The sequence below is a fragment of the Theropithecus gelada genome, chromosome 7a (assembly GCF_003255815.1).
Source record: "Theropithecus gelada isolate Dixy chromosome 7a, Tgel_1.0, whole genome shotgun sequence".
Taxonomy (NCBI): domain Eukaryota; kingdom Metazoa; phylum Chordata; class Mammalia; order Primates; family Cercopithecidae; genus Theropithecus; species Theropithecus gelada.
In genome coordinates this window covers 57,399,298-57,418,280 of record NC_037674.1, presented here as the reverse complement: position 1 = coordinate 57,418,280, position 18,983 = coordinate 57,399,298, and the positions used below count along the sequence as shown (strand labels likewise).

At 46.7% G+C, this 18,983-nt stretch overlaps 1 protein-coding gene across 3 annotated transcripts in view; it reads right to left on the bottom strand.

The window, feature by feature from the left end:
* IL16 (interleukin 16) overlaps positions 1-18,983 on the bottom strand; it is a 136,586-nt gene that overhangs the window by 8,780 nt on the left and 108,823 nt on the right. For all 3 annotated transcript variants that reach the window (XM_025390532.1, XM_025390533.1, XM_025390535.1), the window contains 5 exons: positions 17,279-17,396; positions 14,009-14,141; positions 8,979-9,066; positions 6,475-6,956; positions 2,135-2,276 (listed from right to left, as the gene is read on the bottom strand). In XM_025390532.1, coding sequence (XP_025246317.1) covers positions 2,135-2,276; positions 6,475-6,956; positions 8,979-9,066; positions 14,009-14,141; positions 17,279-17,396 — 963 coding nt within the window. The remainder of the gene's footprint in view (positions 1-2,134; positions 2,277-6,474; positions 6,957-8,978; positions 9,067-14,008; positions 14,142-17,278; positions 17,397-18,983) is intronic.

Here is an 18,983-nt window from a genome sequence, read left to right as displayed (position 1 = left end):
AGAAGTGGGGGACACCGAGGTGGGTGAACTCCAGGTGCTATTACCTGACTGAGCTGCCAAAAGGCAGAAGTGAAGAACCAGAAGTAGGAGTTAATCTCACAGTATCGTAGTGTTTTAGGCCTAGAAGGGTGCTCAGAGAATATCTGGGCCGATCTCTGGCATTTTACATTTCAAGAAGGGTAAGGGGCCATCTGATGGCAGTGCTCGGGCAAGACCCCATGTCTCCTGACTTTTGAAGTTCATGTCCTTTCTACTGCACTAAGGAGCCTCCAAGATACTGTATTAAATGTGTAAAAGCCAAAGCAATTCTCTTGCCATTTAAACTTTTAAGACAAAGGTCATGAGTTGACAGCTGTTTGTGCTTTGGCCTACCCATGTCATTAAAAAGCAAGGTGCCCGTGCACAACTTCCGATGGGGCCACTCCAGCTTCCCAGAGCTCTTCATGCTCCCTCTCACCCAGCCAACATTTCTCATGTATGTACCTGCCTGGCCCTGAAGCCGTGTGTTTGCTGCTCTCCCTCTACACAGGTCATTGATCAGCTTGCTCGGCAAAGGAGTGTTTTCCCTCCCTCAAAAGCTGATGAAAAGGTTCCAGGTAGAAAGAAATCTGTGAAGTAGGATTCTCAACCTTGGCTACACACTGGAATCTGAGAGCTCTGAAAAATACTGACACCCACCCCTCGGTACTGATTGAAGATACCTGGGATGCAGCCTGGATGTTGGTAATGTGATCAGCAGGGGATTGCAATGCTCTGTGCCAGCCAGGACCTCAGGCATGCCCTGGAGCACATAGAAGTCTTTCTCAGAAGCCAGCATTGAACCAGCATCATATCTGCATGGGTAAGGGAGACTGTGCCCCGGCTGTCTTTCTGAGGGGCAGAGGAAGGCTGGGCCTGTGTGCTTTTTGGGGATGCTTGCTACTGGAATGCAACCCAGTTTAAGGAACTCTGATCCCTCCTGTCCCTTGTCTCAATGCCAGGTTTCAAAAGAAGTGAATCATGGAGCATTACATCTTGATGATATCAAAGAGAAATTCTGCACAATCTAAGAGACTGGCCTTTGGCAAGCGAGCCCAGGCCTCCAGCCTGTTTCTGCATTTTTGAATGGCTTGGCTGTAAGGGGCTGTTGAGAGAATCAGGAGGCACAGGTTCCACAGGCAAGCCCTTTGCAGACTGGAGTGACAACCTCCCATTAGTTAAACACTGAGGCGTTTGCTTTCGCTAGTATGTTCCTCAATTAGGGTGACTAAGGGAGAGGAGCCTCCACCCACAGGTCCTCTGCTGTGGGTGAGATGTGCTAGATCTTTCCAAAATGTCCCTTAGCCCTCCAAAAGTCTTTCATGAACTTTTGCTGTAGTGTTTCTCAAACAGTCATGGTTTATAGCCTATATGTTTATTTCCTGCCACTACTAGTTGTTCCTTGGAGGCAGGACCTGACTACCTGGTCTCATCCCTTTCTCTCTCTCCCCAGCATCTAGCACGGGGCCTCACGAAGCCAGCATTCAATGTGCGCTTGCTGAATGTATCCCATGTGAATCTGGGCTCAGAAAGGCAAAGTAGGTTGCTCAGAATCATGCTAATGACAGACAGATCCAGGACTCCCTGACTTCAAGTCCTATGCTCTCTCTAGCAAGCAAATACATATTTGAGTCATGTCTTAGCATTGTCAGGTGTACCATGTGGACACACCCTTGCTATCCACTTCATGGAGGAGGTGACCACTGGTAAATGCTATTTATACTTTTCTGGTATTGCATTCTCTGACTCAGAAATCCTGAATGCAGCAGGGCTGTTGCATCTGGAATGTTGGCATCCTAGAAGCAGCTGCCCAGGATGGCTGGGTGGGTGTGTCTTTGGACCTCTTCCAAGGGCTCCATCCTCCCGATTATCCAGAATGGCCTACATTCCTGCTGCCACCCCCACAGCATCACCTGTCCACCCAGGAGGCTCCCCACCCTGGACAGCACCTCCATGGTGCTGCTGCCCAGCACCCAGGACCCTTGACTATTGATCAGCTGGGTCCAGTGGTGGTATCAATGCAGAGCACTCTGATCCTCAGGCCAGTTTGTGCTCTTATCTTATCCCTGTACCCTTTTTCAAAAGACCCTTTTGGAAGATCTCAATGAAAGCTTACCTGGGCTCGCTCTTCTCCGCCCTGGCTCACCCTCTGTGGAGTTGGTCTGTGGAGTTGGTCCTGGGCAACTGGCAGAGGCACTAGGGCTTCTCCCTGCTGTGTCTTCCTGTGGTAGCAGCAGTGGCAGCAGCTCTCTGGCTTCCTGTGGTGTAAACAGGAAGCGAGACCGTGTCAAAACGGTAGCCTCAAGCTGTGAGAAGGCGAGACACGCTTTGATTGGGATGGAAAAACGGATATTGAGCTGCTTTCAATGAGAAGTTCATCAGCAGCCATGTAAAGAGGGTTTTTTTTTTCTCCTTGGTGCTGACATGGCAGAGACAGCACCTCCTAGACATGAAGAGCATCCTTTGACTTCCAGCAACCTGGTGTCCAGGTCATGGGCTCATACTGTTGACATACGTGAAGATCCTGGCTCTTTATGATAGGAACAAAAGGCTTTGAGTGTAGAGGGACCAGCATTGCTTCAGTTACAACTGCATCCTGGTGAACTACCCACCCCAGGAGGGTACAGGGCAGTGTAGAAACAAGGCAGCAAAAAACCTGGCAGCTAGTGTTCCCTAAGGTTAGAGCACTCAGAAAAATACTTGTCAATTGCTGTCACTTGTTAAGCACTCTTCAAATATTTAGTAAGTGTTCTGCAAAAGATGACAGATACTCAGCACCTGTGCCATTGCTCCCCTCTGTGGCACCTAGAGTGACACATCATCAATCTGTTGCAGAATTGTTTCCACCACTGAGCATGGATGCAGCCTTGGGGTCCTTCCAGAAACAGTCTAGGGACAAGATGGACTAGGCTCTGAAAAGCTATGCAATACTTGAAGAATCTGGATTATCATACAGTGTACTTAAGGTGCTGTCAGGGCCCAGAGGAAACAGAGAGACCAGTTCCATCCCAGAGGTGAAGAAGGCTTCCTAGAGAAGTGCTTTCTGTCTGCTTCATAAACAGAGTAAGAATTTTCCAGGCAGAGAGGCAGAAGAAGAGGGCTCCAGAGACATAGCCCAACCAAATGTAATACCCATCTGGAAAAAAAGATTGAGAAGGCAGACATCATCAAAATGATGCCATCTGTATTTGATCGTCTGCAAGAGAAATGCTGTGTTATACTGCAGTGGTCTCCACGTCCGGTTCATTCCAGATTTGTGTAATGATGGGCCATTTGACATGGCTGCAGGCTTCCTTCCAGAGAGGAAGGAAGGAGGAAGAAACAAATGCATCCTTTGGGACTAAAAAAGAAATGGCAAATATCCATGGCCTGAAATTTAAGATCTACATTGACAATAAACATTTTGGGGGAAGGAAAGGTCTACAAAAGTTAGAAATGTATTCACAGAGCATTGCCTCAGCTCAAGTTCCCTACTGTAGAACTGAGCTGTAGGAAAGCATTATGAACTATTGAGAGGTCAACTAATTTCAAAGGAATCACTGGGCTTCTCAAACTAGCCCTTAAAAAAGTAAGGCTGAGTCATGGCATTAGAAGCTTAAAATACTGGTCTGATGATCTCTAAGACTCTTGTCCACAAGAGAAATGACATGTGGATGAAATTTAATTTCACCCGATTGTGAGCTGTGTAAGTTGACATCTGCTGACATTCATGAATTGTTAGTGCTTTTACAGGCAGCCACATGTGATACCAACTGCAGTCAACACAGCTTTACATCTTGGAACAGACACAAACGTGTTTTGCCTTTTCATCAACACATCCAATATTGCATCCTCTTCATGGGAGACTTCAAAATTAGCCCCTGAAATAAATTTGATTTTACACAAATTTTTCTCTTACTAGTGTTTCCTGGAACTGTGCTTGGTGGATGAGGGAGGGAGAAGAGAAAGAAGGAAAGAGGGAGAGAGTTGATTCAGCATAGAAGGGAGAAAGTATGTTTTTGTTTGGTTTTTTGTTTGTTTTCTGAGAAAGGATTCTTAGAAAATCTGGTTGTGTGTTGGAAGTTTTTTTAAGCACAGGTGAGAGTTTAAGCTGATTTTCTATAAGAGAGATGTCAGTTTTTTGTTGAAGAAAATATCCCAAAGTTCATATTGCTTGTGAGAGTTAAGTCCCCTTGAATTAGAGTAGATGGGAAAGATTTGGGGGTCATTCACAGCAGCTTGACAACAGTCTTGGGACCCTGTAGAGAAAAGACTGCAGGGAGGGAAGGTGGGGGCGGGGTGAGACAGTGGACACTGTGGCCACGGAAGAAAACATCCAGTGAGAAATCCCCAGGAACGGTCAAGGGAAGTTTGAGAGTGACCTCAAGCAAATTGCTTCCTGTTTTCTATTGCGTGCCATGATCCTTTCTCTGTGACCCCTGAGTGCCCAATAAAAGTATGTCAGGCTGATTGCGTTTATGGAAATGTTTGTGGGAGAAGGATCTGCTGGCCACGTGGGACAGAGCAGAGCAGACAGAGGAGGGCAGCTGCAGAACGGCCTTTGTCTCCAGGAGACTGTGCTGTTGGGGGTGGGTACAGGAGGGAGCCCTGTATTCTGCCCAGGCACACAGAGCATGAAAGATGACCTGTGGGGAAGTTCCCTGCCTGGGCTTCCCTGAGGACACCCCAGTTTCTTCTCCAGCACCTTACTTGGGAATATTTCCGTACCCTATGTGGCTCTGCCGAGGGCATCACTGGGACAGACCTGCTGTGGCAACTGCACTCCTCCTTTTCTGGGCCTCCAGGAGGAAGGCAAAATGACTGACTTCTCAACTGGTTGCTCCTGATTTGCCCTTCTGGACTCGTAGGTCTCAGGCCCAAGGGAAAATGAAATATGGGCTTAAAAGAGGGGGGTGGGAGAACAGATCCATCTGAGAACTCCATCATGTGTTGCTAACCAGCCACATCCTGCCAGCACTCTGCAAAACTGCACTTCCTTTTTAGTAACCTGGCTTCCTCCTCCCTCCTTCACTTTCACCCCTCCCACTCAATATCCAGACTCCACCGCTACCCCTCCTGAAGCTTGCCAACCCTCACTGTAGATTGTTTTAGAGGATTTCCAGAGGCCCCTTCCCACCTCCCTACATTGTGCTTATGGGAAGGGCCAGGGCCCCTGCAGGGCCATTACGCCATGGGGGAGGCAGCTTCTGGGTAAGGATGGAAAACTCAGTGTGGTATAGTGGGTAACCATGACCCACTAGTGACGTGAACTTGAGAGAGTTTCTCAGTTCCCTCTTTGCACAATTGGGACTCTCACCATCAGGTCGTGGTAAGATTTAATTGACACAATGTACATGAAAGTACTCAGTGTAATTAGCCTGTGCATAAAAATGGCTCAAGACATAGCAGCTGCCTGTCAGTCAGCCTGCCTTTTATGCAAGGGGCGGGAAGGAGGGCTTTAAGGGGCCTGATGGGGAAAGATCATGGCAATGAATGCTAATATGCCTGAGATGCTGTCAGGTACTTGCCTTAAGTGGTTACCTTTAATCCTCACAATAGCCCTTGGAAGGAGCCACTACATGCAGCCCCAATTAACGGATTGGTGGGGTCTCCCCAAGGATCCATGCCTACGGAAGTGAGGAGGCAAAGATAACTGGGGAAGAAATAGGAGCCAGTTTCTCAAAATCATATCAGTCTACTCACTTAAGAAGCAGGGTAAGCAACTCTTGTCCCTTTTTAGTTGTTTTTCGTTTGTTTTGTTTTGTTGTTGTTGTTCTGTTTTGCTTTTGTTTTGTTTTGTTTTGTTTTGTTTTTTGAGATGGAGTCTTGCTCTGTCGCCCAGACTGGAGCGCAGTGGCGCAATCTTGGCTCACTGTAACCTCCGCCTCCTGGGTTTAAGCAATTCCCTGCCTCAGCCTCCCGAGTAGCTGGGATTATAGGCACCCACTACCATGCCCGGCTAATTTTTGTATTGTTAGTAGAGACAGGATTTCACCATCTCGGCCAGGCTGGTTTTGAACTCCTAAGCTCATGATCCACCCAGCTCAGCCACCGAAGGTGCTGGGATTACAGGCATGAGCCACTGCGCCAGGCTCCTTTTTAGTTATTTAAGCCACTATTCTCCCTACAAGCAGGACACTCAAAGATCCACAGGCAAAGACTGTGGCCCTGCAGGGGCCCTGGTGTTTTTCCTTCATGGTAAGTGAAAAATGACAGAGGAAAGGAACCTTAAATTCCAGTGTGTTATGGGTGGGAACCCCGACGCCAGCAAGCAGGACTGGGACTTCAATTATCTGTCAACCTTCAAACCCATCTTTCCATGGGCAGTGCTCAGCTGAGTCCTAAGCAACAGCTTCTTTCTGGTGGAGCAAGAGAAACTTTCATTCTGGCTCTGCTAACACTAACTTTCTAACTTGCCCATGCTCAAGATTTGAGTCTGGTCTTGGAAACAGTCAACCTGTGGACCCATCCTCTTACCTGGCCACAGGTGGGTGGGGTGTGCCCAGAAGAGCATGAGGAATTCTCTCTCTCTTCCAGACTCTTCTGAGGGTCACTGTCACTTTTAAAGTATTTTCTGGGTGGAGGCTTGGGCTTGGAGGATGTAGGCTTTCTCACCAATATCTCAAAGGGTTTCTTCAGTCTCAGTGGTGGGTGGCTGTCCTGGCTCTCTGGGACAGGCGGGCTCTCCTGGGGCAGCCTGGAGGATGCTATAGAAAGCACCACTGGCTCCCTTGCCAGGGGCAGGCTGGGGCTGTGTGTGCTGATGTCCACGTCAGAGGATGGCTTCCCAGCGCTGCCACTCCCAGGACTTCCTCCTGGGGACCCAGACATGTAGCTGCTGTCACTGCTGGAGCGGATCATGATCTTCTGAGCCCTGCGATGCGGGGGTGCTGAGTTCTTCTCTCGTTCCTTCTCCAAGGTGGGCCGCCCGTGCCAACTGCTTTCCAGCCTTTTGACACCTGTGTGGGAAGCACAAGGGAATCTTCATAGCTGAGCTTCAGAAAACAAAAACACCCCCTGGCCTCGCCTGCAACTGCTGCGGGCAGCACACTGCACACCAGCCATCTGCTTCTGATCTGCGCCACTCTGGATCTGGAGTGTGGCAGTCTTGGTGTTGGTCCCCGGCGAGCTGTATGACTTTGGGTTGGGAAAATCGTTCAAGCTTTCTGAGCCTGTGAGTGATGGATATGGAGATATGCCACCCAGATCACCCACTGAGGAAGGGCTTGATGTTCCAGCTATGGGGAGTGCTGCTGGCAGACTACTTTCAACTGTGGGTCCCTCCAGGGGCTGCCATAGCTGCAGACAGCTGCCTTGTCCAAGGGGGCAGCCCATCTCCAGGGACTGCTGGAGCTGGGTTACAGGGTCCAGCTATGCTGGTAAACTCGGGACAACTCTAATGTGGACTTTAGTTGCAGAGTTCCAGGGCTTGGCTGAAGCTGTTGGGTGTGCATCTCAGCTCCATCCTCCCTCTGTCTACCCTGCCTGCTCCCCTCCCTGCCACAGGTAGTGATCCCCAGGACACTTCCTAATAAACACACTGCAGACCAAACTCCATCTTAGAGTCGGCTTCCTGGGGGACCCAACTCCATTTCTGCATCTGTAAAATGAGGATGATAATTTTAAAGTCACTGGGGTTATTTTGATTCTCAATAACAAAGACAGAGAAACTACCTGTCAAGGCACTTTGAATCTGACACAAAGAAGTCACCATTTCTTTCCAGTTGAGGGTGAGGTGAGGGCAGAAAGCCACTATTTCTTAGCCATTGCACCTTCCTCCCTCCCTCCCCATTAGCCCTTCTTCCTGGTTCTCAGTACCCCCTACCCTGGTTTCCAGCACTAGGGCTACCCACATATCCTTGAGAGGCCCTTCTCTCTAGTGGTAAGCTGTCAAGGGTGCCCCTTTCCTAAAATCACAGCTTGAGGGGGTGGGAGAGGATTGAAATCTAGTCCCTTGCTCAAATTCCAGCTTCTTCTGAGAGACTAGGAAAGCCAGATGAGCCCCATGAGAGAGAACCAAGGCCAGTCAAGCTCCTAACTCACTTTCTCTTTAAATAAAAAGTTTTCTTTTGTTTTTTTCTTCCTGATCATGAAATAATGCATCCTCCTTGGAGAAAACTCAGGCACAAGGAGGAAGGAATGAAAGTAAAAATTCACTTCACCTGTGTTCCTATCAGCCAGAAATAACTACTGTCAAAATTTTGGTGAGTTTCTCTGTCATGCTTTCCTGAGCATATATGCGTGTTGGGTGGGTAGAAAGAATAGACCAGAGCTGAAATTAAATGTTGTGTTCTGCTCTTTTCTCTGAACATTTTCCCAGATCATTTAATTTCTTATCAATATCAGTGCCAATGGTTGCATGTTGTTCTGTCACAAGGATGTTCCATGGTAGACGTGATTAATGCCCAATGGCTAAGCATGGGAGTCAAGCCAGCTGGATTTCCATTCCAAAGCCTCTGCACTCTAGTGGTATGACTTTGAATAAGAGAGTCTCTGAGGACCTCCCTTTTTCTTATAAAATGTGCATAAAAATTATGTGTGAATGCATGAATTAGTACAGTCTCTGACATTACAAATATTCAATAAATGTCAGAATTATATTCCCAAATGTTAATTTTTCCAATATTCTATTATTATAGACTAGGGGCTGCAAACTCAAATGCCTATGAGGCTATTGTGTGAATGGCAACTTGGTACAGGATAAAGGGAATGGTGGGGACCATAGGGAAGCTGGAGAGAGCCTGGCACATTTGTAGCGATTTAAATTCAGATGCATTTAAAATCTTGTGTCTTCCAAACAAAGCAAAAATATAAGCTAAATTTAGCTGGTGGCTGCTAGTTTTCAGCCTCTGTCTACATACTATACTGGTCTATGGTAACTGCTGTTACTATTCCTTGGATAGAGGATGAGCTAATGGATAAATCCTAAGCTTTCTAAGAAGGCAAAGATATTTTACATCAAAGTTCACCATTTGTCTTACCTTCCAGACTCCACTGATGCCTCTCCTTTCCAAACTTGGTGTTTTCCACAGCCTGGGCCACAGCTTCTTTGAGCTGCTGTTCAGAGACCTAGAAAATATCAATCATCTCCTCAAACAAACAGTGGAAGCTCCTGCATCAGGCTTCCAGCCCTGGACCAGCTCCCAAGCTGGGCCACTGGATTCTGGATTTTTGTCCTTCAACTTACTCTGCAAATAGCTGACAAATTCCATTTCCAGAAATACCCTGGGAATCAATGGTTCCTCAGTATCTTCTAGATAAAGTCCAAAGTCTATCAATGCAGGGGTTCCCAAGGAGGCCCCCTCAACTCTCCACCCTTCTCCCCACTACTTGCTGGAAAATTCTAGGCAAAGTTACCACTTCATGGGTTATCTCTGTGAGCTAGTCCAGTCTTGGCAATGCTGTCATGACATCATCATTATCAACAATGTCATAATCATCACAATCACTGTTATACTGTCTGAGCTGTGACTCACAGTTTATTATCACTTTGGAGTAATAGTCAAGAGTATGAGTCTTAGAGTCAAAAAGGCTTATGTTCTAGTCCCAGTTCCTCTGCTGTCTAGGTGTGAACACCTAGACAAGTTACTTAACCTCCGAATCCTCCATTTCTTCCTTCTGTAAAATAATAACAGTAATAAAACCCACTTCAAAATGAGGACAGGTTTTTAAAAAATAAATAATTTGACATCGAAAGTACAGGAAACAAAAAAGTAGATACATTGGACTACATAAAAATCAAAAACTTCTGTGCATCAAAAGGACATAACCAACAGATTGAAAAGGCAACTTATAGAATTGGAGAAAATATTTGCAAATCATATTTCAGATAAATGGTTGAGTTGCAGAATATATAAAGAACTCCTACAACTCAGCAGCAACAACATCAACAAAGCAACCTGATTAAAAACTGGGCACAGAACCTGAATAGATATTTCTTCAAAGAAGATATACAAACAGCCAAAAAGCAAGTGAAAAAATGTTCAACATCACTAATGATCAGTGATGCAAATCACAACCACACCAAGTTACCACCTCACACACATTAGGACATTAGGATGGCTACTGTCAACAAAAAGAAAAGAGGCTGGGCATGGTAGCTCATGCTTCTAATCCCAGCACTTTGGGAGGCTGAGGCAGGCAGATCACTTGAGGTCAGGAGTTCGAGATCAGGCTGACCAACATGGTAGAAACCCCATCTCTACTGAAAATACAAAAATTAGCCAGTGTGTTAGTGCACACCTGCAATCCCAGCTACTAAGGAAGCTGAGGCAGGATAATCACTTGAACTCAGTGCAGTGAGCCAAGATCGTGCCACTGCACTCAAGCCTGGGTGACAGAGTGAGACTCCTTCTCAAAAAAGAAATGAAAAGAACAAAGTATTGGCAAGGATATGGAGTAATCGGGACCCTGGGACTCTGCTGATAAGAATGTAAAATGGTGTAGTCACTGTGGAAAATAGTTTGAAGGCTCCTCAAAAGCTTAAAAATAGAATGACCATATGACCCAGCAATTCCACTTCTGGGTATATACCCCAAAAGAAGGGAAGTCAACATCTCAGAGGAATCTGTACTCCATGTTCATTGTAGCATTATTCACAACAGTCAAAAGGTGGAAACAATGCAAGTACCCACAAACAGATGATAAACAGCATGTGATACACACACATACGCACGCACACACATATACACACTAGAAGATTATTCAACCGTAAAAAGGAAGGAAATTCTGGCACATGCTACAACATAAATGAACCTTGAGGACATAATGCGAAGTCAAATAAGCCAGACACAAAAGGACCAATTTTATATGATTCCACCTTGATGAACATAGAGTAGTCAAAATCACAAAGACAGAAAGTAAAATGGTGGTTCCCAGGACTTGCGGGTGGGAGAACGGAGGGACTTGTTTAATGGGTAGAGTTTAAATTCTGAAAGATGGAAAGAGTTCTGGAGACGGATGGTGGCTATGGTTGTACAACAATGAGAATGTCCTTAATGCCACTGAACTGTACACTTAAAAAATTGTTAAGATGGCCGGGTGCAGTGGCTCAAGCCTGTAATCCCAGCACTTTGGGAGGCCGAGACGGGCGGATCACGAGGTCAGGAGATCGAGACCATCCTGGCTAACACGGTGAAACCCCATCTCTACTAAAAATACAAAAAACTAGCCGGGCGAGGTGGTGGGCGCCTGTAGTCCCAGCTACTCGGGAGACTGAGGCAGGAGAATGGCGTAAACCCAGGAGGCGGAGCTTGCAGTGAGCTGAGATCCGGCCACTGCACTCCAGCCTGAGCGACAGAGCGAGACTCCGTCTCAAACAAAAACAAACAAACAAAAAAAAATTAAGATGGTAAATTTTATGTTATGTGTATTTTACCACAATAAACAACAACAAATAAATCATTTAAAGTCTTGGGCACAATGCCTGGCAGATGGTAAACTCTTAATAGAGGAAAGTTACCATCCACAACAGTCCTGTAAGGTAAAGACCACTCCCCTTTGTCAGAGTTGAGGAACCAGAGGCTCTTGGATATTAGATGAGTTGCCCAAGGTCACCATAAGCAAGCAGCAGACTGGACACATACTAGGCATTCTACTGCTGGGCCTGGCTCTCTTCTCTCTGCCCTATGCCTGTGCCCCTGGATCTCCCCTGCCTGTGGTGCCTTTGCCTTTCTGCTGCTCTAAACCTTACCTGTCCTTTCTGACCTGGCTCCCTTAGGTGAGCAGCTGGAACTCCAGCTCCCTCACTCTCAAGGCCCTCACCTCTGTGGCCTCTCTGTGTGTGTCCCATCTCTCTGGGAGAATACACATTCCTTAAGCCCAGGGCCACAGCATTTGCCCACAACCTGACCCCTACTCTACTGATTTTCTGCCATACTCCTAAAAGCAGCAAGAGGAAATGATAAATTAATTGGGACCTCTTTCTTTTCTTGTAGTGCCAGAGATTTAGGCCAATTATTTGTTTGCCTTAGTTAAGAAGTTTGCTTGTCTCTGGTGTGTTTAGCCCCAGTGTGCAATCCATAGAATGGGGCTGAGTTTGAATTCCACCACACCATTATATATTGATTTTCCTCATTACTCCACTCTGTCCAAGTGCCACTGGGAGTTTGGGAGTCAGTGAGTTCAAAGCACAGGCTTTGCTGGATTTAAACCTTAGCTTCTTTACTTAGTAGTTTTACCATTGGGAAACGTATTTGTCCTTTCTAAGCCTCAGTTTCCTCATCTGTGATTTGCGGGGGAGAAATATCACACTGATTTCAGGGGACTGCACAACTAAATGCAGTTGTGTGGGTCACATCTTTGGAAAACATGCCTGGCACACACTAGGATTAAATAATTAGTGGTGGTGATTATTCCAGGTTCCCCAGAGCTCTCACCAGCAGCAGGGATTCAACCCCCAAGTCTAGCTCCAGCCTGGGTCCCTCTTATAGTTGTTATCAGCCCTAAGTCTAACCTGCCTGCTGGGGATCTTTACCTGAACACTCCATGGTACCTCCACCTCACTATGTCCTACACTAAGGTCATGCTCTTCTCTCCCTCCCAAACCTGCTACCTTCTCCTCTTCTCTCTTCTGCTCAGTCTTCCAATCTAAAAATGAAGACCACTGCTCAGTCTTCCAATCTAAAAATATTCGATATATCCTTGGTTCCTCCCTCTCTTACCCCAGAGCCACTTGCCCAGCAGCTCTTGTTGAGTCTTCCCAAGCATTGCCTAATGTTGCCTAATACGATTTTTCTGTGTCCCCACCCAAATCTCATCTTGAGTTGTAGCTCCCATAATTCCCACATGTTGTGGGAGGGACCTGGTGGGAGATCATTGAGTCATAGGGGCAGCTCCCCCCATTCTGTTCTCTTGACAGTGAACAAGTCTCACAAGAGCTGATGATTTTATAAGGAGTTTCCCCTTTCACTTGGCTCTCATTCTCTCTTGCCTGCCACCATGTAAGACATGCCTTTCACCTTCTGCTGTGACTGTGAGACCTCCCCAGCCACATGGAACTGTGAGTCCATTAAACCTGTTTTCCTTTATAAACTACCCAGTCTCAGGTATGTCTCTATCAACAGTGTGAGAACAGACTAATACATTGCCCCTTCATTTTTCTCTTCCTATGACTGCTGTGTAGTTCAGTCTCTCACCATCTGCTTCCTTCCTCTTACAAACCCCACACTCCACCCACTCTATCCTGTCTTCTACAGTGCAATCAAAGGTTAAAAAATTAAAATATGAACACACTCCATCTACAGCTACAGACCTCCCATAGCTCCTCACTATGCAGAATGAAATGGAAACTCTTTAGTAGCCTGTTGAAAGCCCTCTGCAGTGTAACCCCAATGCCCTGCCAACCTCTGTTCTCAGTCACGCCTACCTAGTACCCTACATTCCAGCCCCACAGAACGCACTCCTCTCCTTCATGTCAGGCCCCTTCATGACTCTAACATTAAACTTTGTGTTCCCACTGCCTGGAATGATCTTCCTTATATTCTCTGCCTGGAGAAAACTAACCTCTGGTATTTTTTTACTTTATCAACCATTCCCTGCTATATTCCTGTATTCACATAGGACTTACCATCTCTGTTTTGCAATTATGTCTATATCAGGCTCTTTATTGATATTATGAGCTTCTGCAGGGCAGGACTACATGCTATGAACTTGTCTCTGTATCTTCAGTACCTATCTCCAGACATTCCCACAGTGGGTACCTACTAGATGCATAAATGAATAAATCTCTTGCATCTACTAGCTGGGACCCTGGGTCTCTATTTTCCTGCCCCAGAGCTTATAACTCAGCTGTAAGAGCTTCCCTAAGTTAATGTCAATTGCCTCTGATATCTAGGAGTTCTTTAGTGGACCTCTGCTGCAGACAAATCTTACTACAGAAACTTGGAAGGGATTCTTGGGAATTCAGGTACAAACCCAGCCAGCAACATCTCTGTTTTCATCTATTTCTTGTTGTAATTTTGGTGCTGAATGAGTGAGCCTGAGAAGAAGAGGATAACCCAGGGGGTGTTACCTGTGGGTCTGGATGTCGGCTAACAATGATGGGGACTGGACCAGGATCACAGTGACTCAGGATCGTGTAGACTTCATTGAGCGTCAGGCAGTGCACAGGGGAATCACTGATTTCCACAATCTCATCCCCACACCTGTGCAAGCATCAACAAGAAGCCATCAGTAAGTGAATCGATGAGACATTTGAACACTGCCCCAGGGGCGCACTCCTGGCTGGGCTGTTTGATGAGATCTAAAAATCACATGAATAAGTAGACCCTGCTAGCCACCAGACCAAAACTCAGAACAGGGCACACCAAAGTAGCATATCCCACACCCCCTTACTGCACAACCACAAAGCAGCAGACGTTTCGTATTTATGGTGGGTCAATATTAACAAAAGTTCATCTGCAACTTTCCTCCTTCTTTTCACATTTAACTATGCCCATTAAAGACTGAGGGTATGGTTTAGCCAATTCAACTAAATAACCAATTCACCAGGATTTAATCCACCACATCCTCTCCTTGGGCCTCAGTGTTCCCATAAGTAGACTAGTTAGGAGGAAGGATTGGATCTAACATAGCACACACAGGATGTTGAATGTCGGACCTAACATCCCATATGTGCTAAAAGGTAGAGAAAAAATAACTCAGCAGGACAGCAGTTGAGATTCTTGCAAAAAGAAATAAGGAGAAAAGGTGATGGCATTCATTCTAGTTGTGAGGTGGGAAGGGAGTTAATAGCAACCTAAACCTTAAAAAAAAAGGTAGGAAAGATGGAGTCATGTAGATACATGGAGGATTTGTATAATCCAGTCCCCTTCCTGATCTAGATAGGGAAATTGAGCTGCAGAGGTTGAATAGATTTCCCTGATCTAGGTCTGCTCAGGAATTGACAAACTTTTTCTGCAAAGGGCCAGAGATTTTTGATGTTGCATGCTTTGCCGTACTGTCTGTAATGAAACTACTCAACTCTGCTGTTATATTAATAGCATGACAGCTGTGGCCATAGACGAGGCATAAACAAATGAGCATGGCTTTGTTCCAATACAATTTTATTAAAACAACAACAACCAAAACCAAAAGCAAAACAAAAAACAAAAAAAACCCAAAACAATGATGGGCCCCAGTTTGCAGACCCCTGGCCTAGCTGTTCATCAGCAGGTCCAGGATTGGAAATCCAACCTCCTGAGCCTGATTTCCGTGTGCCCCCTGCTGTGTTCTGTGACTTCCTTCTGCTGAGTTCATCGTCCTTCACCCTTGCTGGGAGAGTATTCCTTTTTACTGCTGTAACTGAAGACCATGGTCATATAGCACCAGATGCTAAGGAAAGCAGAAGCTTCCAGAACAATCCCTATCCCACTGCAGATCTGAGAAGGAGGTACTGTCTGTCTGAGGGTACTAGGACCAAGACAACCACATGGAGCCTGCAGTTATTTCCTACGAACCAGCAGAGCAGCTCAGCTAATCACCTGCCACCCTCCTGCAGATAACAGCAAATCCTTTTCTAATTCAGAAGCTCCATCAAGACAGCATCGTAAGCAGGGATGGCCTTTCCATACACTGCAACTGTAGGAAACCCTTTAAAGGGATAGCAAAACTCTCCTGATTTAGGAAAACCCAAAACCAGTGAGAGAAGATTTGCACTATACATGAATGTTAGAGTGCAAAGTATTGTAACAAATTAAATAGGATATATTTTTAAATCAAGTTCAGATCAGTTATTGAAAAAAAATTTAGATTTGAACTTCTCTTAGAAATTATTTATAAAAAATATATCTGGAGTACCCAAAAATATTTTGTTTATGCCAGAAAGAACCTGTATTTCTACTACTCATGTTTTCTCTCTCCCTTTTTTTTTTTTTTTTTTTTTTGTGACAAGGTCTCGCTCTGTTGCCCAGGCTGGAGTGCAATGGCACGATCTTGGCTTACTGCAACCTTAGCCTCCCTGGCTCAAGTGAGCCTCCTGCCTCAGCCTCCCAAGTAGCTGGGATTATAGGAATGTGCCACCACACTCGGTAATTTTTGTATGTTTAGTAGAGATGGGTTTTGCCATGTTGCCCAGGTTGGTCTTGAACTCCTGAGCTCAGGCCATTCACTTGCCTCGGCCTCCCAAAGTGCTGGGATTATAGGTGTGAGCCATGGTGCCCAGCTTACTAATATTTTTGTCATTAAGCCACCATTTCTATATAGAATTCATAGATTCACCTCATCAAAGCTCCTATTTATGTCATTGTAAATTCGATATTAGTTAAATCTGAATTAAATGTGTTTTCTACGTTGGACTGGCGTTCTCTGAGACGATGCTTCTTTTTTTTTTTTTTTTTTTTTGAGACGCAGTCTCGCTCTGTCGCCCAGGCTGGAGTGCAGTGGCCGGAATCTCAGCTCACTGCAAGCTCCGCCCCCTGGGTTCACGCCATTCTCCTGCCTCAGCCTCCCGAGTAGCTGGGACTACAGGCACCCGCCACCTCGCCCGGCTAGTTTTTTTTTTTTTTTTTTTTGTATTTTTAACATGCATACACATTCATGGGGATTTTGTTAGAATGCAGGTCCTGGCTCAGCAGGTCCAGGTGGGGCATCTGAGATCCCACATTTCTAATAAGTTCCCAGTTGATGCTGATTATGCTGGTCCAGACCACACTTTGAGGAACATGGCTCTGAGCTATGCCCAGATCATTCTCTTTTTTTTTTTTTTTTTTTTGAGGCACCTGTGGGACTTTATTAGATAAGCAGACACCAGGTCCAGCTACAGGCTTGAACCCTCCCACGGGGTATGGCCTCAGATATTCCCACCAGGTTCTCTGCCTCCCAGCCCCGCCCTGGGATTTCTCAGGGTCACAAATGTGTGCAGGGTCAGGGGTGTGCTGGCCACAGCGGGATGTGGTATTTAGGCCACCCCACCTCAGTCTGGTCCTGGCAGGACCCACACCTGGCTCTGCTGTGGGAGCTGAGAACAAAGACCCTGCCCACCCGGCTCCTGCTAGCCCCGGGGGCTCAGTCAGCACCCATCCTCCCAGTGGCCTGGACAGGGGCTGGGGTGCAAAGCCTCACTCCCTCCCTGTGAGCCAGACTGCAAATGCATCTCCCAAGAGTGTCCTGAGGGGCAGGAAGGAAGCCTGCCCCTCCCTAGCCAGTGCCCACAACAGGGGGTGTCCTGGTGGGCAGAGTAGCCGACCTCCACCACAAGATCATTCTTTATAGCTCATCTCCAAATCAATCTCCTGACATTCTAAGGTATTTGTTCCCTGGTTGTAAGTCAGGGGTATATTCGGAAACAGAAGTGAGGACATACCGGAGACGTCCATCCAGGTGCGCCACGGATCCTGGTGACAGCGTGTGGACGAAAATGCCGGAGATGCACTGGAAGTAGGGAACGCTGCACAGACCAATGCCCAGGCCCACACCGGCCTCTGGAAGCAGAACAGGACAGGGTGGGGAGACCGGGACTGAGCTTTCCCAGAGGGCCTACCTGTCAATTGGGTGCCACAGACATGGACCCCTGGTTATTACAGCTTTCATCCCACCCGTATTCACGGAGTAGTTGCTGTGTGCAGGCACTGCTCTAGGGTCAGAACAGTGACCAAGGCAGGCAAGGAATAGTGGGGAAAGACTAGTAAGGAAGGAGGGAAGGAGGGAGGAAGGGAAGAAGGGAAGGAGGGCGCTAGATGAGAAGAGAGGACAGTATCTAAGAGTGATAAGTATTATATGGCAAGTGTATGCAGAATGTGCTGGAAAGTGAGGGATGGCTACATCAGGCCTCAGAGGAGACACTAGTTAGGCTAAAATGCAAGTGACAAGAGTTAGGAGTGAAGAGATGGGGCAGAGCATCTCAGAAGCAGAAACAGCCAACGCAAAGACCCAAGGGCAAAAGCAAGCATGCCATGTCATAGGACCAGAAAGGCCAGTGTGGTGGGGACACACCCTGCATGGGAGAGCAGCACGTGACAGTGAGAGAGCGACCAAGCGCAGATTCAGTGGGGCTTTGCCAACAAGGGCATGTCAGTGAACGCGTTTATTCTCTACTGAGCGCGGATGCCATAGGAGAGCTGTGAACAAGGAAGTGACATGATCTCATTCCTACTTTTATGAACACATCTGGCTACTGTGAAGGGAAAGAACTATGGGTCATGGAGAATGGAAGCAAGGAGACCAGCTAAGAGGCCACTGTTGAGAGAGACAGTGGTGGCCTTGGACTTCACCTCTAGTGAAGAGAAATGGATGCCCATGGAATATATTTTGAAGATAGACTTGCTGATGGATGAAGTATAGAAACTTAGCAGATAAAATCAAAATAACTTGGAGATTTGTTTGCCTTGAGTAACTGGGCGGATGGTGATGTGATTTACCAAAGCAGGGAAGGTTATGGAGGACCGGGGTTGTGAGGGTAAGACTGGGGGGTTCAGCTTTGCCCAAATGACATGTGCAATGTGCTGGAAAGTGAGGAATGGCTGGAAAGTGAGGAATGGCTACCTCTGGCTGCACAGGGAAGGGGGTGCTGTCAGGATGTCTGGTACTATCCCAGGGACGTGTAGAGCAGATGTTTGCACAGATGAAGCCGGAACCCAGAGGAGAAAGCAGGGTGGAAGCTGAAAGTTTGAACATAGCTGCATGTAGGTGGTGTTAGGGCCGTGGGACTGGATGGGATCCCCCAGGGTGTGGGAGAGGAGGGCCTGGGGCTCACCAACATAGAAACACCTGGAAAATGAGGAGCTGTCAGCAAGGAGGACCACATGGAGTGAGCACAGAGTAGGGGAAGCCCTTTACAGTTTTCTTTTGACACGTATGATTTACAGAGCACTTTGGCAAATGTTTTCACCTTCTCATGCTGGCTCTCCCAGCAGTCCCATGACGGAGGCCATGGCAATTGTTGGCAATCCCATTTTAAGGATGAAGAATTTGATAAAACTCAGGGCCCTTCCTACAGCCCAGGTGTCCTGACTAGAGCAGTTTTTCAGTCTAATGGGCGTCCGAATTGCATTAGATACTTGTTTAGAATG